Raw genomic sequence first — 26,036 nt, forward strand, 5'->3', positions numbered from 1 at the left:
GGCTTTTAAAAACCATCCCGTTTCAAAAAAAGTAAAACAGTAAAAGAATAAATATATAAAACATTTACAACAAAGGATAAATAATAATGCAAGAAGATAAAGAACAGCGCTGTGGTCTAAGTAGTAGTCTAATCCTGCACGGTAAAGTTCCAAAGACATTGGCTATTGCACAGCAGGTGGATAAAGGAAGCACGGGGTCAAGGGTCATACTGTGGGCTGAGTGTAACTTTTTGGGTGCTAATCTTATTTGGGGAAAACAAATTCTTGAGTTTCTTTTCAGACATACTGTATTTTTTAAAATCTGATTTGATGACAAAAAAAAAGTGCCAGAAATTTGATTGCTTTTAAAATTCAACGGCTTTTGTTTTCGGCACAGCTCTCGCACCTCCGAAAATGGAGCGAGAGGTCCGCCTTGTGCCATCTGGCGGCTGTGTAAAAAGCAGGCGGGCCCACCCCTTTTCTGCCCTTCTCCAATGCTCCCTAGCAACCGGGGCCGAGCCTCCGGTTCCCGCGCAACCTTCCCATCCATATATGGGCAGCAGACTGCAGACGCACGCTGACGTCACGGCGTCCTTTATGCAAATGAGGTCGATTGAAGACTCACCGAAACGGAGGCGTGTATGGGCGGCGCATGCGCACTGGCGTCCACAACTCTCCAGTCCGGCCCACAGGCGCAGACATCAACAAGAGACGCCTTACGTTCGTAGTGCCGTTTTAAAACCCAACACTGGACGGAATACTACTTTGTTTCCCACAACTTTACGCAACTTTGCAAGGTAAGCAGCCGGTTGTGTGTGTTTTTTCTCATGTGTTTTGTAACGCGAGCCGGCGGGTTTGGAGTGTTTGGGCAGTTATCTCGCGTAATTTGACATCAAACTGCTCCGGAGTTGCGTTCTTTCTTTCCGTTTAACGGCCGCATAACGCGTAAGTTAAAACACATTCACTGCAATTGAAGGCTTTAGAAGTCAAATATCCATGTTAACTGGGAGGCCTGGCAGTGAATGACTTTTAAAAGTGGAGAGAAAAAAAATGTCGAAAATGTGTTGAAGAAATTGAACGAGCTGTGTTGCGCGTGCAATGGCTGTTGTTGTTCGTCGGTCGATTCAGCCGGGGACCGGGGGGAAGGGTGGTGTTGGGGGGGCCGGTATGAAACGAGTCCAAAATGTCGATTAAAGTCGTTTTTTTTTGTGTGGTGATAAATAGTTGAATAAATGTGTTTAGGGAAGCTTAGTGCGGTGCTAGTGGGGCGTGCGTCCCAGCCAAGTTGGGGCAGCTCTCACGCCCACCCGTGTGCGAGAGCACGCGGCGGCAGGCTGTCAACAAAACAAGCTAACACGCGAACGTTACTCTTAAAACACATTTCTCCTCCATTATGTTGTCGGGCGCATTAAAACGCACTTAACCGACGGCTTAACATGTTTCGCGACGCTTTGAAATCGAAAACAACAACGAGGAGGGCACTGAAAGCGACTAAATATCAAATTACACCTTTAAAAAAAATTATTTTTTGGGGGGGGGAAGAGTGAAAATGTGTTCACTTTACGCCTATTTGACTACTTGGTGTCGTAAAAAGACGCATACGTCGTCGAGTACACTAAGCTAGTACTAGTGGTGTTATTTTCTTTCAAAAATGGGTGCGCATGAAGCAGGTAGTGTGGCGCGCCATGCTGCCTCGGCCAAAGAGTGGGTGGTGGGAAGCAAAATGACCACTTGCACTTTTCCTCTCGAAGAAAACAAGACGTGGGAGCGATAAAGAAGCGGCAGAGACAGTTTTGGTGGTGATTTGGGGGACTTTTAAGAAGGTGTTAAAGGGCCTTTTTTTTTTTTTTAATCGCATCACGTCTCCCTCCGCCACGCGCTCCTTCCGCCGCCTTTCAAGTGTGTGTGTGTGTGTGTGCGTCCGTTGCCATGTTGAGTTACGTCACAGAACTCCTGCGGAGATCGTCTCCGCCCGCGAGGATGCGCCACTGCATACACTACTCGTCAGTAGATCTGTGCTTTATTCATCGCGTGAGGGAAATAAACACTGTCATGGCAGCAATGTTTACAAGTATACACAAATAGAGGAGCAGCCAGTAAGTGTTTCAAAACAAAACAAAACAAATAGAAGAGCAGCACTTGAGAGGAATTAAGGGCAATTTAAATGTAATCCAAGTCGAAAGAAAGACAAAGGTAGCCACTATGCATCATCTGTGCAAATTATGGCTTTTTTGTAGACTTTGATGTCTTTCGTCTAAGACAAAGCATTTAACAACCAAGACTAGAGGGCTGAAATTTTCGCCGGAGAGTTTGAACATGTGTAACTTCAAAATGGCACCGTGATGCCCTTTCAAAATTTGTAGACATAGGAGCTGCTAATTGACAATACGCAGGAGTCAAAATTGGAATATTTTGGCTCATTGACTCCCGTTATAAATCCTATTTTTTGATATACTGTATACCTGATGTTTTTTGTTTTTTTCCCGTGATAATGGCATAAATACAAGCCTGGCCCTTTGAACTGAAAGGAAAAAAAATATTTTGCTTTAGCTGACACAACAAGGTGTCTGACGTAAAATCAACAACACCGTCCGAACAATGCATGCACAAAATGCTTCAATAATAGTGAATTTATAACAATTGCCTCTTCCAAAGAAACCCCCCCCCCCAAAAAAAACCCAAAAAATAAATAAAAATGTTGTCGAACCGTCGCATGCAAGGGCCCGGCTACGTCACAACGAAGCGGCAGTTTCTGTTGTTGTAATACTGCATTGAATCCAAGGGGGCGACATAATTTACAGATCATAGCTTTAATTAGGGCAATGGACAGTGACAATACATATTTATCCATCCATCCATCCATCCATTTTCTGAGCCGCTTCTCCTCACTAGGGTCGCGGGCGTGCTGGAGCCTATCCAGCGATCATCGGGCAGGAGGCGGGGTACACCCTGAACTGGTTGCCAGCCAATCGCAGGGCACATAGAAACAAACAACCGTTCGCACTCACATTCACACCTACGGGCAATTTAGAGTCTCCAATTCATGCATGTTTTTTTTGGGGGGGATGTTGGAGGAAACCGGAGTGCCCGGAGAAAACCCACACAGGCACGGGGAGAACATGCAAACTCCACACAGGCGGGGCCGGGGATTGAACCCGGGTCCTCAGAACTGTGAGGCTGACGCTCTAACCAGTCGCTCACCGTGCCGCCAATACATATTTATTCAGCTATTTTTTGAAAGGATTTTTTAAGTCACTTTACGTCATGCGACTATCTGCAGAAGAGCAATGATTATTCTTTGAGTACTTTACCAATGTTGCTGTTCTTCCTGTCAGGGCAATAAAGCAGTAAAGGTCACAGCTGCCCAGAGCACAACACTTGACCTTTACTTTATTGCTCAAGGTTACAGTGGCGTTCGTCACAATCATTTGTGCTGTTCGGGAAGGGTGTGCAGGGAGCCATAAAAAGAAACGGGGGCCATATTTCGCCTTAAAAATGCACTTGATCCTTGAAATTGTCATTTTAAAAAAAATCTGTTGAACCTGGTGACAAGAAGTCAATATTTCATTTTTGGGGGTGTAGATAAGGAATATTTAGGTAGTTTGCATGGAGTAAATGTTGATAGCTGCAAGATGCCATCACTGTAAAAATATTTAATTCCCATTTTATATAACATATTGACAATATGGCAAAAACAATTTAAATCTATTTTGTGCTATAATATTGATTTGATATTTCCCACCCTTTGACATGTCACCTATTGGTCTGATTAAAAAAAAAAAAAAAAACTCTATAAATAAGAATTCTACAATATTTAGTCACATTTTGAAATGCTGGTCAGATCATTCCTTGATTGAAATTGTGCCTAATGGATGCCGTGCCACAATTAATCTTTGGGTGCCTGGTTAATGCCGCACTTCATCAAATAATCACCTCCCACTGCTTCTAGCCTTTGGTCCAGTTTGTCTTCTCTAGTAAACGCCTTACCTTTGATTGACGCCTGGTACGGCACACCACCAAACAAAAATGTCACAAAAAAGCGGATACGCAGGTTCATTGTGTTCTGCCTGTCTCTATACATCACTGGCATAGATAGATGAACAAAGTTACATTGTTTATAATTGATAAGTAATTAATGGACAGTTTTTTTTATTTTTTATTGGGTGGATGAACAATGAAAATTCACGCAGCAACTGTATTCTATTCTAGTCTACATGCATTCCCAACTTTATACAGTGTCTGATATACTCATCCGAGTGTGCTCTCCGTGTGTTGTGGAATCTCCGTGGCTTCATACTGTCAGAAGACCCCCTAGGATTGATGGCATAAAAAAAACCACTCTCTGTCTAAGGGGGGCGCGGCTTTGCAGTTTTTGCCGCAGTTGTGCTCGCCATGTGCTTCGGAGACTCCACTTTTGCCTAGCAACATAGCGGCATCCCACTACAGTGGGCGTGCTCATCGCATTCATTTTATTTCTTCGGACTTTTCGGTGCACGCCGACGTTCCCCTGCAGCCCGGGCGTGCGTGCTCGATAATATTTTGGACTTGCCAAACTCGAAGCGTGCATGCCGAGAGCGCAGCATGGTGACATGATCTGTCTGACACGCTGTCTGACTGTTGACCTACTTCCTCACACCCCCCCCCCTTGCCATACACACACCCAACAGCACCATGTGGGTCACAGCAAGGGATGCAAAAAAAAAAAAAAGTAATGTATTCAGGGCTCTGTTCGTGACTAAGCATCCCAGATTGGGATTAATTCACACGTGAAATAAATGCAATAAAAAACTGTGGGCTGATTATGACCATGACTGGATTTGCACTGCAGGCCTAAGTGCCCAATTGCGATTTAATGTTGATACGGTAAACCTCCATTTATCAGGGGAAGGGAGGGGGGACACGGTCCAGACACAACTGCGATGTGTGATTATCCACGATACAGAAAAACCATAAGAAACATTTTGTAAATATTTTTACCTGTCTCACACACTTTAAACACATTTAAACTTATTAAAACACCTTTTTTAAAATATAGTATTCCTTAGCACTTGTATAACTCACTTTGAGGAAACAAACAAACAAACAAAAACACTCGCACAGTTCTACAAATAAGATGCATAGCGTGCTTGCTACAAGTTATTATTCACTCCCAGTTGAAGTTGACTGCAAAACTGACATATAAAACAAAAGACAGTCAAACATTGTCTATTTAAACACCAAAATGTTCACATTTCATCTTAGGAATGTCCGCTCCACTAATGCTAACATATAATGCGAAACGACGTAGCCGAACTGACGGCAAAGAGCATAGATTTTTATGGTAATTATGGTACGTTACGGGAAAACCGCTAACGAAAACCAACGAGTCACCATCTCAAGGAATTTGAATATTACAGAATGTCACTGTCGGGCGGAAGTCTGCTGTGTACAACTTTGGTCAATTTCGATGAATACGATTTATTTATTTAACAAATTACTGGCCAATCTAAAGTGTCAAAAGCAGCTATCTTGTACTTTAGCGTGATGCACTGTCCTGTATTTAATTGGCTATGCTTTTCCAGTACTTGACAGCGACAGAGGATTTTTTTTGTTTTTTTTCTTTTTAATTTAATACAAGTCCAATTTGTGTTGTTTGGGCAGACGCAGGTGTGTATAAGTCACAAGTCGGTGTATTTCGATGCATCGACGGTCTGCAAAATGTTTTGATTGTGTTTTTCTCGGCTCGCAGATGTTTGGCTTTCACAAGCCGAAAATGTACAGGAGTTTGGACGGCTGCTGCATCTGCCGCGCAAAGTCGTCCAGCTCTCGCTTCACCGACAGCAAGCGCTACGAGAAAGACTTCAGGAGCTGTTTTGGGCAAGTGCAGAGCAGCGGGACCGGCGTGAAAGACGACCGCGTGGCGCTGTTGTGTTTTTTTTTTTCTTTCCCTAACGAGACCTCATCTTGCAGATTGAGCGAAACGCGATCCGGAGAGATCTGCAACGCTTGTGTGCTCCTGGTGAAGCGATGGAAAAAGCTACCTGTGGGAACCAAGAAGAACTGGAATCATGTGAGTCTGAACCTCTGCATAAATTATATTTGTTGAGCCCCCGTTTGTCATATGTTGTAGAAGATCTGCAACATAGAAACGAAATTTTAAATATATATATATATATATATATATATATATATGGTTGTATCCTTTCCACACACAATTAAACACACATACAATTATGAAAACAGTTAAACCTATTAAAACACACTTTTTAGTACCCGTTCTCACTCTCTCGCTGTCAAGAAATCGGAGAATATCGTATAACATCGCTTTGCAGAAATGAAAAGAAGACCAAAACGCGCTTGCTTCAAGCTGTTTTTTGTTGTCACTCCCAGTCGAAGTTGACTGTAAAACGGACACAGAAAACAAACTCCAACCATTTCACCCAAATCATATAATTTCATCTCATGAAAGTCCGCCTGTGATTGGCTGGCGACCGGTTCAGGGTGTACCCCGCCTCCCCTCCCGAAGATAGCTGGGATGGGCTTCAGCAGCCCGCGACCCTTGTGAGGATAAGCGGTAAAGAAAATGGATGGATGGATGGATGGATGAATGTCCACTTGCTTAACTCTTAACACAATGCAGACTGACAAAGAGGGGCTAAGAGAAATTAGCATAGCACCTTCAGACAACTGCTACTTTCCCACACACACAGCAGGAACGTATAAAAACATAGCATCCAACATGAATCGTAGGCATTTATTCTCTCTGCTCTGTGTGGGGGGGAAGACTTACTGGAGCTTTGATGAGGAACTTCTCTGCCTCTTCTTTGTGGCCCATAATTGACCCTCATCTCTCCCAGTAGAGCTCAGTGCTGCCCAGCATGTTGTGGCACAACTTGGTACTACACTGAAGGTGTCAAACTCTAAATTCGGACTTGCATGTATACTGTAAAAACCTATAAAGACCGACGGCTTAAAAAAATCGCTGATATGGCAGTGGAACACTGTTTACTACCCGTCTTTGCTTGAAAAAACATCCAATGATTGATGAAGATTTGATTGACTTCTTGTCCTTGCAGGTGGTTGATGCTCGAGGCGGTCCCAGTCTAAAGTTGACCTCTCGGCCCAAGAAGATCAAGTCCGTCGCCAAGAAAGCCCGTCCGAGCCAGATCAACAGGCTGCAGAAAGAGCTCAAAAGAAACAGTTAAGTTCTGCCATTCCTGACATTTTTATCATATTTTGCCATTCAGCTCTTTGGTGGAGAATAGCAAGTTGCGGGAATTCAAAGGTTTACATCAAGGTCAAATGAAGTTCACCTGTAAAGGTTACAGTGCATTTGTTGTTTTGTTTTGAAATTTCACCCCAAACCCAGATATGGCAGAATTTTTTATTTAATTTTTTGAGTAGTGTAGATTGTCTTCTGTAATGCGCTGCCTCACCGCTGTGCCCCACATCAGATTCCGACGCCCACAGCACCACGTCCAGCGCGTCCCCGGCTCAGTCTCCCAGCTACAGCAACTTGTCCGACGACGGCTCGGACACGGAGCTCAGCCGAGGGTCGAGCCGCTCGCCCGTCTTCTCCTTCCTGGATCTCACCTACTGGAAGAGGTACTTTGAACTCGTGAAGCAAGTGGTACACTCGCAGACATTTTTAACTTCTTAAACACCTGGTCTTAAACACCTGGTCAAGTGTGAAAAAGATCACCCCCCCCCCCCCCAAAAAAGTGCTTTGTCATCATTTTGTGGCAATCTACAAACCATTTTGTGTGGCCTTCAATTATTTGCAGATTTTCACTATACGCGGCAGGGTCACTGTATTGGCGGAGCGTCTAAAAGGGATTTGTAATTGCCTATAATTGCCACAAGATGGCAGCAAAGCACTTAAAACGGCACGGATCATAAAGCATCAGCACCATGCATCTAGAATGTACACAATCATAAACGCATGTTACATAAGCGACGTTACACTTCACATGAGGCTCATCAATAGTATTTGCTAGTTATCGTTCTTTTTCACTTTGTGCACGAGATGCATTCAAGGACAGGACATCTCAAACCCAGATTAAAAACACTTGTCAATGAATTCAACCGACAGCAACAAAATGGCAAAGGATGGTGCCAAAGTAATGCTTTTATCGCTTTGCCCCGAGCACAAAAACAGTGAATTGGCGAAAATTTCAGGCAATAACGGAGAATAGGTTCCAAAGGAAAAATAAAATCAGCGAATTTGCAAATGTGCAGGGCTTCACTGTACTCTGTACATTGATTCAGTTGCTAAAAGATTGTTTATTGATTGTTTTCTTGTTTGGTCCAGACAAAAGGTGTGCTGCGGAATCATCTACAAGGGTCGCTTTGGGGAGGTGCTCATCGACCCCCACCTCTTCAAACCGTGCTGTCGCAAGAAGCAGGAGCAGCAGCAGCAGCAGCAGCAGCTCGACGAGGAGGACGATGAAGAAGAAGAAGAAGAAGAGGGCGACGATGAAGATGTGGAGGAGGAAGAGTTGGAAGTTGAGGGCAGTCGGGCGGGAGGTGTGCCCGTCAGTCGGGTGACGTCACCGCCCGAGGAAGAGCAGGCAAAGGAGATGACAACGGCGGCGGGGGCGCAGCTTTGCGTCACCGTGGCGACAACGTCAGAAGGAGCCTGGTAAAGTCGCCAAGGTCTCCTGCGCACATCTCCTTCGTCCTCCTCCGAGCACTTGCAAGGCGCCTCACGCCGCCTTCAGTGAGTTTAAAGCAGCTGAAAATATTTCTGGTCTTCTCCGTCACAATGCTGGAGATTTGTTTGTTGTGTTAGAGCAGTGTTTCCCAACCTTCACTGAGCCAAGGCATATATTTTGCATGAGGAAAAAAAAACCCCACAAAAAGGTGGATGAATAGGTACATTTTGTACCTTCTGCCGTCTCGTGGAAGAGCATTTAATTGTTGTGCCTGTCACTATATGTTGCTGGCATAGAGAGATGAACTAAGATCAATTATTTGAAGTAAATGAAGATGAATTTTCGGACTGTTGAAGCGAAATTGGATAATTTCTTGCGACCAAACTCGATGATCGCAAACGGGTGAAACATTTCTGGTGAATTTCCATTGGGTGTTAAGATGGGAAATTTTTTAAATATTCCAAGTTGTAAACTTTCCATCGGAAATGCAGCGATGCCTTGAGATACGAATTTTATTCATTCCGTGACCACGCTTCACTCAAAATCTCAAATCGTCTCTCTCCATTGAAATGAATGCAAATGCCATTAATCCATTCCAGCCTCCCCCCAAAAACCCCAAACGGACATTTTTATGTTTTTTAATCAGGAAAATAGAATCTTATATAATGTACTTTACAAAAACGTACAAATATAATTAAAGAGAAGTAAAGAATTGAACAGTTTGTGTGTCATGAAGCATTCATTACAGCACCCTTCGGTGAGTGTAACTTGACCACCAGGGGGCAGTATAATACCTGTAAATTCCCTTGAAATTGTGCAGCCCTACTGCCACGGCAAACTGGTTGGGAATCACTGCATTAGACAGTCAACGTATGGACTCTCGTCTTTCATCTTTTACCGTTTAATACTCTCACCTTCCTGACAAATGGACCATCATCTCATGTTTTACTTTTTTTTGGTCTTTACATACATGCGGGACTTTCACTGTTGATTCCACGATGCAAGACAGCCGATCCGCGTTTTCTTCCGCAAGACGTCGGGGCTACTTTTAGTTTCGTCAACCAGCATTTAGGATGTCAACCTCAAGAGGATGCGCGTATGCCGTGCGAGATGGTAAACACGCTTCCGTTAAGACAGAAAAACATTTAACATGACAGTTAAAATTTTTTTTTGTGTGTTAACATTCTATATCCTATAATCCAGGATCACTTGACAGTTCAGAGAATTATTTTAATTTTTTTCACCGCACTCCTCAATGTTATTCGGTAACGCCTATGGAAAGCTGTTTGAGCATTTATTCTTTATCCTTGATATCCAGTTTAAGGTCAATGTGCTTGTACGCGCTTTGTCCTCACTGGTAGGACAATTCAGCGCACTAGTAGAATGACTGGGTCTTAATAGCAGTGTTCCCCCCCCGCCCACTACTCTATGACATTTCTGCACACTAGTAGTACGGCTACAATATGTCACTGTCAACTTGTGCAGTTTTGCCTCACTAGTAACGTGTAGTTGTCCTAGTAGTGTGCAGAAATGAGGAGGAAAAACAATACTAGTGAGACAGCGTCATTCTACCAGTGCCCTCAATTGTCTTACTAGTGCAGACAATGAGCGTGCTGTAGTAGATGGACCTCCAACTGGACATCGAAGAGACGCAATAAAGGCTCAAAGAGCCCGGCCATAACCGGCGGCCTCAGCCTACTGACGGATGAACTTCGGTGGCATCCACGCCCGTCGAGGTGTTTGCCTTTGTGGACCGGATTAGTGTAACGCGCGCGCAAACGCCGGCCGGGCTGGGCCGGCACTTTGATAGCAGGCCGATTCACAGATTCAACAGCAAATGCACCAGCCTTACTCACACTTAGTCTTCATTCTGGATCGGTTTCGAGGAACACGACAGAGAGAGAGAGCAATGATTTATTGTGGCCTCAGCAACACATCGTGCATTTTTGTGCCCCCCCCCCCCCCCCCCCCCCCCCCCCGTGATCCGATGCATGAGTCGACTCAATTGCATGGCCTTATATAAAATGTAAATCTTACTTTTTCTTTTGATTCTTTTTATTCTGGATCAAATTCTCGTAGCTTATTTTTGTATGTAAACAAAGACAAACCCAAGAAAAGTGGGGGAACAAAAATAGTAACAATAACACAAAACACGACAGCGAAAACTTAGTCATTCAGCAATAGCAATATCAGTCATTCCTGGTCAGTATATCATATGAAAGTAACTTTATACAAGCTTATGGAAAGCCGTTTAAACTTTTATCCGATATCATTAATGTCTAGTTTAAGCTCGATGTACTACTACATGCTTTGTCCTCACTAGTAAGACAACTCAGGCCACTGGTAGAATGACGACTGTCTTACGAGTAATGTTTTTCTGCTACTGTGTAACATTTTTGTCCACTTGTAGGACAACTATGGCGCCCTAATAGGACAGCAGGCAAAACTGTGCGATGGTTGTTGACATCAGCGCTCTACTAAAACTGTCCTACTAAGCGACCCGCCAGTTGTGCGTTGATAGTTGTCAACGAGAGTAGAATGTAGTTGTAGTTGTCCTACTAGTGAGGACAAAGAGCGTTCTAGTACACTGACTTCCAGTTTAAGATCATACTCATGGACCAAAAGTGGCACTAGTATTGGAAAATATGTTACTGTTCCACCAGTGCCGTGAATTGTCTTACTCGTGGATCGAAAAAGCGCGTACTAGTGCACGGGCCTTAAACTGGATATGAATGATATGGAATGAATGCTGCTAATGGCTTTCCATACAAGATGGACTTCTATGCCAATGTTCTTCTATACTACAAATATGTTGTGATACTCACTTGTTTGCTTATTAATTAGGTACCTCCAGACAACATCTGTTTTGTAAAATCTCTTTGAGAGGGTTTTTTTTTTTTTGTGTGTGTATTTATTTTGTTAACTTTTCACAGCTGACTTGCGTAAGAATGGGTCTTTCGATGATTCTGCCTAAATATTAGAGATGCCTTTGAGCAGCATGATCCAAGGCTACTTTTCATATGTCTTTTTCTTTTTTTTTTTTAAATCTGTGTTTACTTAATAACTTGACAAGTGAGCGTATAAGATGACTTTATTCATTAAGCGGAAGCCAAAGCACATTAAAATCCCCCCGCAGTGCCCCCCATGTCAAAAGCAATGCAGGATTTGTGATTGTCCCGGGTCATTTGTATGTTTATGCTATTCTTTCAAAAAGAGAACACTAATATGAAATTTCACCTTGTAGTCGGGAAGCAGCGGGCAGGTTATGTACTGTATATATTACAAGACTGGGTTGGCCCTGATGGGGTTTGGTTATTTATTTATTTCATATTTATTTTCTTTTGTTGCATCCCTGCTTCTCGAGTCGTAATACTTACTATGAATTCTTTCCAGTTTAAGCATTCGCATCGTGATTTTCCCCCCGCCCACCCTTTTTTCTTTTTTTTGCGCAAATTCTCCCGTGAGATTTGCGTCGCATCAAATGACTCAGTTGTCCATACTTGTGAAGTGCTATATATTTATTTCCTCGTCATTTGACTCGTGCGCGACCTAACTTATTATCTGCCGTCATCAACTTCAGATGTGTGTCACCGTAGACTGAGCAGCTGGTAGATTGCAAACAAACTCCACTCCTTCCGTTTTGAGTCCCCTTAGCTTAGGCAACGATCGCTAGGATCCACCACGCTAGACTTTGCATGTATTGTTGCTATGCATTGATTTCGCTTACACGGTAGATGAAGCGCTTTTGTATTTTTTGATACATCATGTACTTTTTTTACTTGTCCCTTAATAAAAGTAATTTTGTGAGTTTTATGGGAATGTCGTGTGTCTCGTCTTTTCAACACAAATGCCCAGCTTGCAAGTCAGTGGGATTTTCTGGTACGTGCGATATGTGAGGCCAGATATTTGAAACTGACGAGGACTGATGTTGGTTAAGCAAAAAAAAAACAAGCAAAAAAAAAAAAAAATGCTGCAAGCTGAAAGAGTAATAAAATCGAACAAGGCCTAACGCAGTTTCATGTTTTTATTAGACAACATGTAAATTATCACAGTGCAGATTGGAAAAGGCATTTGGGATTGGGAGCAGGCTACTGAAAATTGGATGATTGGCTCCAGCCAATCACTGGCTAAAATCATATCTTTATTTCACTCAATGTAATGCACAACATTGAATTTATGTGTCAATTTTGACTAATAATCCATTACTCTAATCAATAAACAACTGTAACAATTACAAATTAATCAGGGGAGCAAATAACGATTGCCCCGTATAATTTTAGTCTGCTACAGTCACGTTTTTACAAGGAGAGGAACTTTGAGAAGTACAATAATGACAATAAATACGACATAATATTGCCTAAAGAACACGTCATCCGTTCCCGCCGTACTTAGTTTTTCATTTGACTATTACATTTTTAATTGACTAGAGGCGTTTTTCGTATAAATGTTGACTGTACAGTAATTATGACTTTACGACTGCGTTGGCGAAAATTCGTGATGGATTTACGTACAAATTCGGATTACGTCACGCCCGTAGAAACGAAACTCAATCGTAAACCGAGGACCATATTTTTTAAATGTCTACTTCTCTTTTAATGTATTGGTGTCGCATTGCTAGCTGGCTTGTTTTAATATAGTTATCAAATATTTGTCACTATTTTCTTTTGATGTTATATAAGTACGTAAATATGGAGGCTTACGTAATGGCGGAACTGGGCTCTTTATCTGGTTTCCAATAAAGAAAGGGGACGATATAAAAATGAGACACCACCAGACATACACGTCTCGTGACAGGAAGTAGCTAAAACACGGAAGTACTTTGTTATGATTTAGCAGACAGCTGGCTGAATAACGCTTAAGCTGGCCAAGTACGGAAATTTATCAATATATACATCTTCCGAGGAACCCCCGGTAGATATTCTCATTTTTTTGTGCTTCGGTTGTTATTTTGGCGTCGTTATTTAAGTTAGCTTTCCTTTAGTTGAGCAACGGAACACATTAAAATAACTCAACATAGGCTGACTGAATTAGTGAATAACATGGCCTTTTGTCTGGACTGCGTTTCTTCTTAAATAAGTGTCTAAAAATATGCATTCATATGTTGTATACCTATTGTTCTATCCATCTGCAGTTATATAAAAAGTCTACAGAACCCCGTTTTGATTAGTGTTATACCTGCTAGGTTTTTGTGACATACAAAATGAGAACAAGATAAATCATTTGAAAACTTAATTAATTTATTTATTTTTATCGTTAATGTGACCTATAACACAGCTGCTACCATTTAAAGTGCCTCTGATTAATCCAAAATGAAGTTCCGATGTTTTTCCTGACTTAAATTTTTTTATTTTAAATTTTTTTAATTTGCTTTTTCACAGAAGCTTGAAGGTTTTGTGCTCACATTTGACTGCTATTTTGAACTGCTCAGTCTCTGGAGCTTCACCATGGTGGAGCCCACTGCCTCTGGCGTGTTCTGCAGCAGGATGCTGAGCATGGTCAACGCTGAGGACGTCAACGCCATCATCCAGGCTCAGAGACACATGTACGTCACCATCACAATCGTCTTTTTTTTTTTTGTAGGCGAGCTTTAATTGAATATGAATTTTGAATAGCGATGATTTTGTGTGCAGTGCCACCTGATTTAATTCCTAAATGAAATATGTTCGCTATCAGGCTGGACCGCTTTGAGAAGACCAACGAGATGCTGATCAACTTCAACGGACTCTCCAACGTGCGATTGCAGCAGATGAACGAGCGCTTCTTGCTCCACACTCGCACTCTCATCGAGATGAAGAAAGATTTGGACAGCGTCTTCCGACGGATCAGGTAAGCCATTGACCTGCCACACATTTTAATGATAAACATGGCCTGATAAAAAGTTTAAAAAATGTTTTACTTTTCATGCACAGTACATTGTAAAGTGCTTTTCACTTGTATTTAACTTTAATTTGCAATACCTTTTCTTTCCATTTTTTTTCTGTACGTGGCTCGTTTGGACATTCCTGATTTAAACAGATGTATGAAAATCTTTTTTTATTTTATTTTAATTTTTTAACTCCCCAGGACACTAAAAGGGAAGATTGGCAAGCAGTACCCAGATGCTTTCAGTAGTAAGTCAACATTTGTGTTTTTATGTCATAAACAAATACAGGGCGTCCTCGGTTTACGAAAGAGTTCCATATCTATGGAGGCGACAAATCCCAAATGGCTAACCTACACTAATGCAGTAGTCAAGTCATAATTAGGGTTAATATTTATATGAAAAACACTTGTAGGCCATAAATGTTAAAAATGAAATTAATGAAATTTAATAAAAAATAATTGAACAGTTTTTGTCACACCTTTTGCTTCAATTCAATAGACATGCTGCACCTTGGCCATTTGGGGGCAGTATAATAGACATATGGTTAGACTCCTCATTCCTCAGTAAGCTGCTGTGTATTAGTTGTTCTTTGCAGAGGATAAGGAATATATGCTTGTGATTATTGTTGTTATGTCTCCATGTGTTGCTTCACTGTTTGTGTTCAACTATTTGTAGCTTAAAGGGTTATAACACTACAACACTGATGCTATGGGTTAGCCCGTCTATGGCGTTTCGTATTTTGTGTTCGCTTTAAGCTAGCGGAGGCTATGCAGTTGTTTGAAATACATAATGTGTAATTGTCTTTTTTTCTTTTTTCTTTTAGTTTGACAGTAAATGTAATTTCGAGTGGCATTTAAAGAGCTTGAAGCCTCTTTTTTTGAAGAATTGTTTGCTAATTCTATCTGCAAAACTGTTGCATGCTGTGAAGTGAGCTGAGTTACTTCCACCATTTGGCGTTCATGTCTCAAATGTTTGCTTGCAAGTAAAATAAAAAAAATTCGGGTGAACGACGGCTTTGACACGGGTCGAGTGTGGTGAAGGAGAAAAGAGTGCAAAACACGGAACCACCGGAAAAGTTGAAAAGGATTTTAATAATAAATTTAAGATGAATTGTGACAAGTCATTTCAAAGCCAGGATACAGTGGAGTGCACTTCACAGTCGAGAGGGTCAGGCGATGAAGATAGCTTTGTCTTGGGCCAAAGTGATGCAATGTTCTGTAATCCACAGATAGCAGGTCAGGAAATGTTCAGATCTCACTTTTGTCTTAATCCATGAGTCACAGAGAGCAGAAACGGGGAGACTCACACATTCCTGACCTTGTAGCAGAATCCTCAGATGATAAGGCCGAACTCTCACTGGTTCGTGTTGTAGCTTCTTGCGTGTATAATTGTCTGACACTCTGGCACTGATTGCATCATCAACAAGGCCTTAAATAGGGCGGTGTATCTGACTGTGTCTAGTTGAACATGATTGGCTAACAGATTGACTATCTGTCATGGCGGACTGTGACAGGCCCTTACTTTCTCTAAAAAAGAAGCCTGAACTATGTCTTCCTTGGCCAGACATCCACGAGTCACCCATCCCGGAGGACGACGACGACTTGGACCCGGCGCCGTCGAACGGCGCCACCAGGGTCACCTCGGGGCAGAGCTCTTGCTGCGACTCCAGTCCCGACGTGGTCTCCCCGGCCGCCAGCAGATCCTCCGAGGAGCTCTCGCAAGAATTGCCCGACACGCCCGCCTCGGACGCCCATTGCACGGCCGGCCTGCAGGATGAGGGCCCGGACTCGGTGCTTGCTGAGTAGCTTCACATTGTGTGTGGATGGACTTGATCACTTGAACTTAACTTCTATCTTGTCTTTCTTTATTTCTAATCCTGTGGTACCTTGATTTACAAGTGTACCAGGTTTTTTTTTTTTAGGTAAGAACTGTCGCTGGTTGACTACTTTAATTTTATTTTTGCCGCTTGAGTGAAGTGGAAACAAAAAATGGAGCGATTAAGGTACCGTAATGCCCTCACACGTGGGCAAGGCGAGCCACACTCACCGATGCACTTTTAGACATTTACTGAATGGGGCAAAGGGTCACACACACAAACAAAATGGGCACACTCGCAAGGACCTGCTGCGGGCCACAACTCACACCCAGATGCTGACACACAGACTAACCTGACTCCAGCTCCTGATGTCACTCAATAGGCCGCGCCCCTTAAAGGCACACACCCGACATGAATACTACAGTACAGCAAACCCTTGCATTTTTTTTTTTATGTAAAATTTTTTTGGGGTGGCATCTTGGTGCCAAGCTTCTGCGTTGAACTAAGCCGCAGTGCTTCTCAATTGTTTTCTGTTACGACCCCCCCCCCCAGGAAGAAGAAAAAAATGTGCGACGCCCCCCCCCACCCGCAGCCCTTGTGAGTACACCTCTATATAACATTGTATATAAAGGATAATCTAATATAATCCTTATAAACATTGAAGAAAGTACAAAAAAGATATAGATCAACTTACAATAAATAATAAATTTATTAATGTTGTTTTCAGTCTGTAAAATAAAAGTGCATCAATTTCCTTGAAATAGAAAAGCGAGAGCAACGAGAGCACCACTGCAGTGGATGTGGAATTACACTTTATTCTAGTACGGCAAATCATGTTCTTAAGGGGCTCACACGCCCCCAATTGCATCGCAATTCCCGCCCCACTATTTGAGAAGCATTGAACTAAGGGAAGATGTGCCAGTTATCAGGCCATAGCGTTGTCTAATAGAAGTGTTTTTGCTGCCATCTCGTGGCATGTATAGGCAATTACAAAACTTTTCATGTAGGCGTCAATTGCAGATTTCCGCTATTTGCGGCATCCCCCGCAAATAGACTTGCATAGATTTACACTTTATTGAAAAAGTTTATATACAATAAAGTCCTAGTTTTGATGAAATATTTTTTTTGGTTATGAGCTTGGAGACAATGAAGTCAAGTTACCACTACTGCATTTGTACTTGTGTCTGCTTAGCACCCAAAACTGATGTAAATGAGCTGCAGCCTTTCCCGGCTAACTTTAATCTAGATGTGGGACACACCCTGGACTGGTCACGAGCCATTTGCAAGGCATGTACATGTAGACAAACAAGTATTTACACTTAGATTCACACCTAGCGACAATTTAGAGTCTTCAATGTAAAATGAGACCATTCAAACTCCACACAGGAAGGCCGTAGGTGAGCTTCAAACCCAGAACCCCAGAACTGCGGTGCAGACTTGCAAAGCAAGTATCCAATCGTGCTTTCCTCCTTATTTCGCTTTACTTGAACTTAAGAAGGGACTGTTCACACAAGTCAAGCTTGAAGTGCCAAAATCATGGAGTATTGTTATGAATCGTCGTTTGTGATGAGAAGTAAGCCAACCAGGCTGTGAAAGTGTGTGTAATTGTGTCTTCATTAAACAACGTCTACACACAGGAAGTGATTCATTAGTTTCCTTCATTAGATTCCTGTCATTGGTCACATGATAGCAGGTGACAGTGAGGTTCTATCTTCAAACTACAGGACATGCTATTTCTGCATTTTGTATACTAATAAAAGCAGTTGTATGGTAAACTATATTACATTTTGATTAAAGTTCTTATTAATAACAGAGCATTGGGATGATTTACTGTTAGATAACAATCCTTGAGAAGGATTTTACGGACTTCGTCTCCAGTATTTCGTAGTAGGAGGATTTTCTCACATGCACACGTTTTAGTGGATGATGAACATTAATATTAAACATATTTGCAGTACACTGGAGGGCCCGCAAATGACAAAATACGCCACTGAACCTATACAGAAGTAAAGTTATAATTATATGATTTTTAAAAAATAAAAACAACAATATAAAACAAATAAGTACGGCGGTAACTGAGCGTGCTTCCTTGAGCCGTGTGACGACATTTTTACGCCTCTCGCTGTTCGTAACTTCGAAACGTCGTATGTCGTTTCCGCTTGTAGTTTCTTTAGGATCCACCCGAGGGCGCCACGTGAGAAGCTTTTGCGTTTTTCGTCTCAAAACCTGATTGACAACTACCGTCTCCTTTATTTCCTCCTCCTAATCTTTTTATTTTTAGATTTATTTTGAACGAAACTTTTATGTCGTACCTCACTGAGAGCCCTCAAACTTCTACTAATCGACCATTCACCACGGAAGTCATGTATATGCTATTTAGCCGGCTAGCCTAGCAAGCTAGCAGCTGTCATGTTGCTCAACGTTAGCACGTCAACTTGACAAAGAAAAACAAAAAGCCAAAACTCACCCGACGACATTCATTCATTCATTCAGTGCCGAAGTTACGCCAAGATGAGGAGACTAAACAAAAAGAAAGCCTTAACGCTGGTCAGGGAGCTGGACGCCTTCCCAAAAGTCCCCGAGAGCTACGTGGAGTCGTCAGCCAGCGGGGGCACAGGTAAGGCGGACAGTGGGCGCAGAGAGCCACGTCTACCTTCTTCACGTGTGCGTGTGTTTAAAAAAAAAATGTCAACAGTATTTTGTCGCTCCTTCCAGTGTCTCTGATTGCGTTCAGCGCCATGGCAGTGCTCGCCTTCTTGGAATTTTTTGTCTACAGGGACACCTGGATGAAATACGAGTACGAGGTAGATAAAGACTTCAGCAGGTAACAACACCAGGAAGTAGTTCATTTGTGGAACATGGATTTAAGCTACTGCCCTTTCTGCTGCAGCAAACTGAGGATAAACATCGACATCACTGTAGCCATGAGATGCCAGCGTAAGTAATCGCTGTCTAGCAATAAATGACCATTTTGTCAAAGGCTTTCCCAAGCTTTATTGAGCCAAGGCACATATTTTACATTAGAAAAAAAATCTCAATGCACACTACAAAACAATAAAGTCATAAAAATAGGATATACAAATCAATGATGTACCTTCTGCCATCTAGTGAAAGAACCTTTAAATGTTCTGCCTGTTGCCATACGTCGCTGGCATAGATAGTTTAACAACATTATTTGTAGTATTTTATTTATTTATTTGTGCCATGCGATTGGCTGGCGACCGGTTCAGGGTGTACCCCGCCTCTCGCCCGAAGATAGCTGGGATAGGCTCCAGCACGCCCGGAGGAGCCTTGTGAGGAGAAGCGGTAAAGACAATGGATGGCTATTTATTTATTTTAGAACAAGGAAGTGAAATTCAATCATTTCCCGTGGCACACCTGATGATATCTCACAGCACACCGTTTGGGAATCACTGGTACAGACATTGCGCCATGGTGGCAAAAGCTTGCGCGATCTCCAATGGCACCACTAGTAAACTCTTACATGCCATTGGACCAAAGCAGAGCAAATGAGTACAAAAAAAAATGCCGCCTTCTCTATTTCTGTAATTTTAATGAGTGCAATCTCAATAAAAAAGATGTTACTTGAGGTGAATTGCTTCCAAGGGAGACGGAATGCCTTCATTTTAGAGAATGCTTTGGCTTTTAGCACCCGGAAGAACGTGTGACGTCATGGCAAATTGTCCTTTTGGAGCTCTGGCCTACCTAATGTTTTGTCCATATACAGCGTGTGTTTTTGTACACTTTGTGAGATTCAAGTGTGGAATGTGTCATGTTTTAAATGTACAGACATAGGTGCAGATGTTCTGGATCTGGCAGAGACCATGGTTGCTTCTGATGGCCTTAAATATGAGCCGGTGAGTGTCTTTTGGTTGGATTTTGTTGTACGCATCATGGCAGTGTAAATGTGATGCCTTTTATTTGGACAAGTAGGCTAGCTGATACTATTGATGAGCCTCATGTGAAGGTGTTTTTTGTTAAATAATATACTGAATACAGTTATCTATGGAACATGGGTTCTTCATTGTGTACATACGAGATGTATGGTGTTGATGGTTTTTGATCCTCTCCGTTTTAAGTGCTTAGCTGTCATCTTTTGGCAACTACAGTGGACCCCCACGTGCTTGCAGTTCTATCTGCGGATTTTAAACAACAACAACAACAAAACAATTCCAAATTTTGTAATTTATTTTTTGCATTTTTCGTTTTGTTCATTCTTGTTTTGGGGGGTGGGACTAACCCTAAAAACGCATATTGATGGTTTATCCCCTCTTATTCAAGAATGTTTCGGGTTGCAAAAAGGCAGTTGTAATGGGAGTGAATTATTTGCAGAGTTTCGCTATTTGCGGTTGCTTCACAATGCAGGGCTCGTGAATAACGGGTCAAAACGGGATATAGTCATTAGGCTACTTGGCTCTGCAGCGTAAACCCGAACACACTTCAACTTGAATGTTGGGCTTTTAAAGTGCTTGAAGTTGAACTGTTTAGATGGAGAAGTCACATGAAATATGCGGGAACCTGCAATATCTCAATCAGCAGGATCTCTAGCAATGGATACATTGAAATGAGTTTGTCATTCATCTTAGCTGCAAGGTGCTGGTGAACACTAAAGATCAAGTTCGTCCCTGAATGAATGAATGAATGAATGTATTATCCCAGCGTTTGTATTTATGAATGAAAAAAAATGTCAGTGTTGGAATGTTCTTATACATCTTTTTTTGTCCATTCCCATATTTTAGGTCAACTTCGAGCTGTCGCCACAGCAAAAAATATGGCACATGTAAGTTGACGTGATGATGTCATTCAGCATCCTACAGGGGGCATAAAGAAAAAAAATCCAGGCCACTGGATTTAATAGTACACCAGTACCTTGATTTACAGGTGCACCATCTTGTGAGTTTTTTTTAGTTGAGAACCATGGCTTGGTTGATTTCTTTTGCTTTGTTTGCCAAAATTTGACCGAAGTGGAAATAAATGGAGCAAGTAAGGTACTGTGATGCCTCGCATGTGGGCAAGGAGAGCCGCAGTCGCTGATGCACTCTCAGCCATTTATTGAACGGGACAGACGAATACAAACCGAGAACACTCGCAAGGAGCTGCTGTAGGCTGCGGCTCACGCCTAGACGCTCACACGAAGACTAACCGGCCAACACAACGCCTGCTCCTGACGTTACACACTAGGCCACGCCCCTTAAATGCACACATCCAACACACGAACACCGCTGTACGTACAAAAGTTAAGGCTTCAAAAAAAGCACTTTATTTCTTTACATTGTCTTTTGTTATGTTTTTCTACAATACAGTGCTATATTCTGTATTAAAAACATAAATTGAGTTGCGAGGTTGGTCACGGAATGAATTCAACTCTGTTAAGTACTTAACCGTACTTAAACGCAGGGCAAAACCGACTTGAATGACTTCATTGGTATCTTTTCCAGGACTCTTCTTCACATCCAGGAGCGTCTGCGAGTGGAGCACTCTCTGCAGGACTTGATCTTCAAGACTGCCATGAAAGGATCTCCACCTGCGCAGTCCAGAAGGTGCGCAATGCACACACACACACACACAAAATTTGTTCAGTCAGGGTGTCGTGAAATTAGTTGGAATACACCTCAGTGGGAGATTTAGAGATTTTCCCCATCCTGTCAATCATATTAGAACTAAACGTGAATTTTTTTTCCACGAGCTGGAGAAGCAGCATCAATCCAATAGAATTTGCGCAACCTATACTATTGCGTCACTTGTTGCCAGGCAGAGTTCATGGGCCTACAGCCAAAGTAAACATCCATCCTTCCATCCATTCATCCATTTTCTACCGCTTATCCGAGGTCGGGTCGCGGGGTCAGTAGCTTTAGCAGGGACGCCCAGACTTCCCTCTCCCCAGCCACTTCATCCAGCTCTTCCGGTGGAATCCCGAGGCGTTCCCGGGCCAGCCAAAGGACGTAGTCTCTCCAGCGTGTCCTGGGTCGTCCCCGGGGTCTCCACCCGGTGGGACGTGCCCGGGACACCCCACCGGGGAGGCGTCCGGGAGGCATCTGAATCAGATGCCCCCCGAAGTAAACAGGCCATTGAAAAAAACTACCACTGGTTACTCAAAAACAGCTGGGAGCTTGGTTGAAGGAAAAAAAAAAAAAGTGACACATGCTAGCTTTAAAACCCGGAAATGTCTTAGTTTTTATACACAAGCTGATAAGTGATTCGCTGCCCTGTATTGACATTAGAAAGGAAGGAAAGTAGAGAACTCAAGCTTGACTGTGTGTGCGTGTGCTTGCGTGCGTGTGTGTGTCCGTGTCGTTCCACAGTATGGACAGCAGCACGTCTCTGACCGCCTGCCGCATTCACGGACATTTGTACGTCAACAAGGTGGCCGGAAACTTCCACATCACAGTTGGAAAGTATGTATGCGTGCACGCAAACCGGCCAACCTGACTCCAGTTCCTGATGTCACTTACTAGGCCACGCCCCTCAAAGGCACACACCCAACACATACATACTAAAGTACATTCAGTAATTACATTTTGGAAAGAAATAAACTTGGATTTTTATTCTCTTGTTTTTATACAGTAGAGGGCTTGTTTTTCTCGATTAAAAATCAAGAGAAAAAAAAATGGGGGTGTTTTTTGGGGGGCTGGAATGGATTGATGGCGACCCCTTTCATTTCAATGCAGACAATTTATTTGATTTACGACTACAATGAGATGAATAAAAGTTGTCAGGTGCCACTGTTGAGTACATGAAGTATTTTTAAAACAATTTTTATGCACAGGTCCATCCCTCATCCCCGAGGCCACGCCCACCTAGCGGCTCTCGTCAGCCATGACAGTGAGTTTGTGAATCTTCAGTTTTTCATCAAATCAACTCTGATGATTTGTACTATTTGTGTGTGTGTGTGTGTGTGTGCGTGCGTGCGTGCTCGCGCAGGTTTTAACTTTTCCCACCGCGTCGACCACTTATCATTCGGAGAAGACATCCCGGGCGTCATCAGCACCTTGGACGGCACAGAAAAAGTCACCACCGACTGTAAAGGACATTCTCATCGCTTGCTCCTTACGTCTACTTTAACTGACTCTGACATAACGTGTGTGCGTGTGTGTTGTTCTCAGCCAACCACATGTTTCAGTACTTCATCACCATCGTCCCCACCAAACTAAACACGTACAAGGTGGCAGCCGACACGCATCAGTACTCAGTCACTGAGAGGGTACGCGGCCTCGTTTTTCTTTCGGAATGCAGGAGATGGGCGCGTCTCGTGACCAGCGTGCGTGCGTGTGTGTGTGTGTTCCCCGTGTAGGAACGCGCCATCAACCACGCAGCGGGCAGCCACGGCATCTCGGGGATCTTCATGAAGTACGACATCAGCTCCCTGATGGTGAAAGTGAGCGAGCAGCACATGCCGCTCTGGAAGTTTCTGGTGCGTCTGTGTGGCATCGTCGGAGGCATCTTCTCCACCACAGGTCACTCACTCGTGCCTCAACGCTAAACTTTAATATTTCCCACTTTGGTGATGGTTTGATGTTTTTTTTTTTTTTTTTTTTTTTTGTGTCCCCCCTTTCCTTCCTCTTCTCAGTATATACAATGGTATGAAAGTGTTTGCCGCCTTTCTGATTTCTTATTTTTTTGCACGTTTGTCACACTTCGATGTTTCTCGTCATCAAACAAAGACCACAAATTCATGGTTCCATTTATCACAGCACATTGTAGATTTGGATTTTTTTCTCTCAAGAATAAAAACACTTTTTCACAACTGTACATTATAGTATATATTTCATAATTTTTGGAAACAACCAGCGCCAGGGTAGTTCGGCTAGCAGAAAGCAAGTGACTAGCCCTCTGAGATTTAATTTCATATTTTTAAAAAGTTTATGTAATCAAAATCAATGTAAAATGTTCAGTAACTTATCTTAAATTTGAATATAATTTATGTTTGAACTAAAAGTATTTTGTAACTCATTTGTGTAAATACTTAAAAATATTTAATTTGATTTAATTTTAATATTTAGTAAAAAACATTCTGTAATATTTTGGAATATTATATGTATATTTAGTAAGTACATTTTAAAAATTCAGTTTTACTTTGTTTTTATGAATGCTTATTTCATATATAAAATTGTAACTTTCAAGACATTTTGTAAATTAGATTTTGCTATATTTGAATAAAGCTATTATAGTCAATTATTTAAAATTGGATTTTAATTAAATTTGATCAAAAATATTGTCATTTGTGTAAATATTTAGTTTTACATTTATTACAAATATTTTGTAACTTTAAATGTAATAGTTAATATTGTGTTAAATATTAAAACATTTAAATTGCTTATTATATAAATGTTTTTTGTAAAATGTCTTGTAATATATTTCAGTATTTTGATTAATTTCCTATTTTAATTTTCATATTTTGGAACTTTTGAAGTTATACATTTTTTAATTAAGGTAATATTTAAAATAAAATATTCATTCGCGGGGGTGCTGGAGCCTATTCAAGCTATTTCAGGCGAGAGGCTGGGTACACCCTGTACTGGTTGCCAGCCAATCGCAGGGCACGTAGAAACAAACAACATTCACACCTACGGGCAATTTAGAGTCTTCAATCAACCAAGCACGCATGTTTTTGGGGTGTGGGAGGAAACCGGAGTACCCGGGGAAAACCCACGCAGGCACGGCGAGAACATGCAAACTCCACACCAGTGGGGACGGACGGGATTTGAACCCCGGTCCGCAGAACTGTGAGGCAGTTGTGCTAACCAGTCGTCCCCTGTTCCACCTGTAATGTCATATTTAAAATAAAATATTTTCTAAATTTTTATGTAAGTCTTAATTTGTTGTAATATTTCAAATAAATTGTGTAACTTTAAGACATTTTGTAAATCTTGTAACTAATTTAATGAAGTATTTAAAAATATTGTAACTTTAAAAAAAAATTCTCATTAATTTTATATTTAAAATACTATATATAGGATGAATGCATATATAAAACTTTAGTGTAACGTTTTAATCTGTTAAAACAATTTTCTTTTAAAACCACATGTACTTTCATTTTAAGTAAGTAAGTTATTACGTTTTTGGGTTGATGAAAATATAAATACAGAAAAAAATGGATAATCTTGAGTGCAACGTGATAATACCATGAAATGTCTTTTTCATGTATATCTTGATGTGCTGAAAGTAGCTTTAAAGCAAGCTTATTCAATGAATGAAGCCTACGAAATGAACATTATTGAGGTACGTTTCGTCTCGCGTGCTGCAGGGATGGTGCACAGCGTGATGGGCTTCTTTGTGGACGTGGTCTGCTGTCGCTTCCAAATGGGAATCTACAAACCTCTCAAGGTGCTCCTCTCGATCTCAAAAACAAACACTACTCGTTTTCTTTCCCTCTCATCTTCATTTGTCTGCCGTTTTTAATCATCCCAGGAGGAAAATCCTGTGAAACTGCAGCAGGCAAAGGAGGAAGTGGCGCCCCCTGCTGACACTCATTTGACTCAGATGGTCAGCTGACATCTCATCGCTCATGCCAACACAGCCGTTTGAACATTTATAGTTTTCATCGATAACTCAGCCCGCTAGTGGAACAGCAAATAAATGCTCACATGGCTGGAAAGACTTCCGTAAAAGTGTCCCTTTAAAAAAAAAAAAGCAAACAAACAAACAAACAAACATTTTGACCTACTTTATGTACCAGCTGGTAGAAAAGGATCACGTTAAAGCCAAACATTAAATTGTAATAAATCTAAAAAAAAAAGCCACACAG

The 26,036-nt window shown here is 41.9% G+C and overlaps 3 protein-coding genes and 1 long non-coding RNA gene across 7 annotated transcripts; 3 read left to right on the top strand and 1 right to left on the bottom strand.

The window, feature by feature from the left end:
- Window positions 1-621: 621 nt before the first annotated feature.
- sinhcaf (SIN3-HDAC complex associated factor) lies at window positions 622-12,425 on the top strand. The gene is made up of 6 exons (XM_061773436.1): window positions 622-776; window positions 5,708-5,835; window positions 5,929-6,028; window positions 7,035-7,158; window positions 7,413-7,563; window positions 8,270-12,425. Exons 2-6 carry the CDS (start codon window positions 5,708-5,710, stop codon window positions 8,601-8,603), a joined length of 837 nt encoding a protein of 278 aa, XP_061629420.1. The 5' UTR covers window positions 622-776; the 3' UTR covers window positions 8,604-12,425.
- A 958-nt stretch (window positions 12,426-13,383) lies between these two features.
- kxd1 (KxDL motif containing 1) lies at window positions 13,384-16,286 on the top strand. 4 transcript variants are annotated; one of them, XM_061773673.1, is made up of 5 exons: window positions 13,384-13,523; window positions 14,041-14,154; window positions 14,286-14,438; window positions 14,676-14,722; window positions 16,039-16,286. In XM_061773673.1, exons 2-5 carry the CDS (start codon window positions 14,057-14,059, stop codon window positions 16,278-16,280), a joined length of 540 nt encoding a protein of 179 aa, XP_061629657.1. In that variant the 5' UTR covers window positions 13,384-13,523; window positions 14,041-14,056; the 3' UTR covers window positions 16,281-16,286. The 4 variants fall into 4 exon arrangements, with proteins under 4 accessions (XP_061629657.1, XP_061629655.1, XP_061629659.1 ...); XM_061773671.1 differs by having other exon boundaries at window positions 13,392-13,523; window positions 13,991-14,154; XM_061773675.1 differs by having other exon boundaries at window positions 13,397-13,480.
- On the bottom strand, window positions 15,548-15,833 carry LOC133478088 (uncharacterized). Its single transcript, XR_009788561.1, has 2 exons — window positions 15,782-15,833; window positions 15,548-15,690 (listed from the first exon to the last, which is right to left on the bottom strand). It is a non-coding gene; the product is annotated as an uncharacterized LOC133478088 (long non-coding RNA).
- A 459-nt stretch (window positions 16,287-16,745) lies between the features above and the next one.
- ergic2 (ERGIC and golgi 2) lies at window positions 16,746-25,926 on the top strand. Its single transcript, XM_061773668.1, has 14 exons — window positions 16,746-16,888; window positions 18,785-18,908; window positions 19,007-19,115; window positions 19,182-19,228; window positions 20,081-20,148; window positions 21,031-21,071; window positions 21,730-21,831; window positions 22,594-22,686; window positions 23,058-23,113; window positions 23,213-23,311; window positions 23,395-23,492; window positions 23,583-23,745; window positions 25,536-25,615; window positions 25,700-25,926. Exons 2-14 carry the CDS (start codon window positions 18,803-18,805, stop codon window positions 25,781-25,783), a joined length of 1,146 nt encoding a protein of 381 aa, XP_061629652.1. The 5' UTR covers window positions 16,746-16,888; window positions 18,785-18,802; the 3' UTR covers window positions 25,784-25,926.
- Window positions 25,927-26,036: the final 110 nt, after the last annotated feature.

This window comes from Phyllopteryx taeniolatus, chromosome 5, assembly GCF_024500385.1.
Source record: "Phyllopteryx taeniolatus isolate TA_2022b chromosome 5, UOR_Ptae_1.2, whole genome shotgun sequence".
NCBI lineage: Eukaryota > Metazoa > Chordata > Actinopteri > Syngnathiformes > Syngnathidae > Phyllopteryx > Phyllopteryx taeniolatus.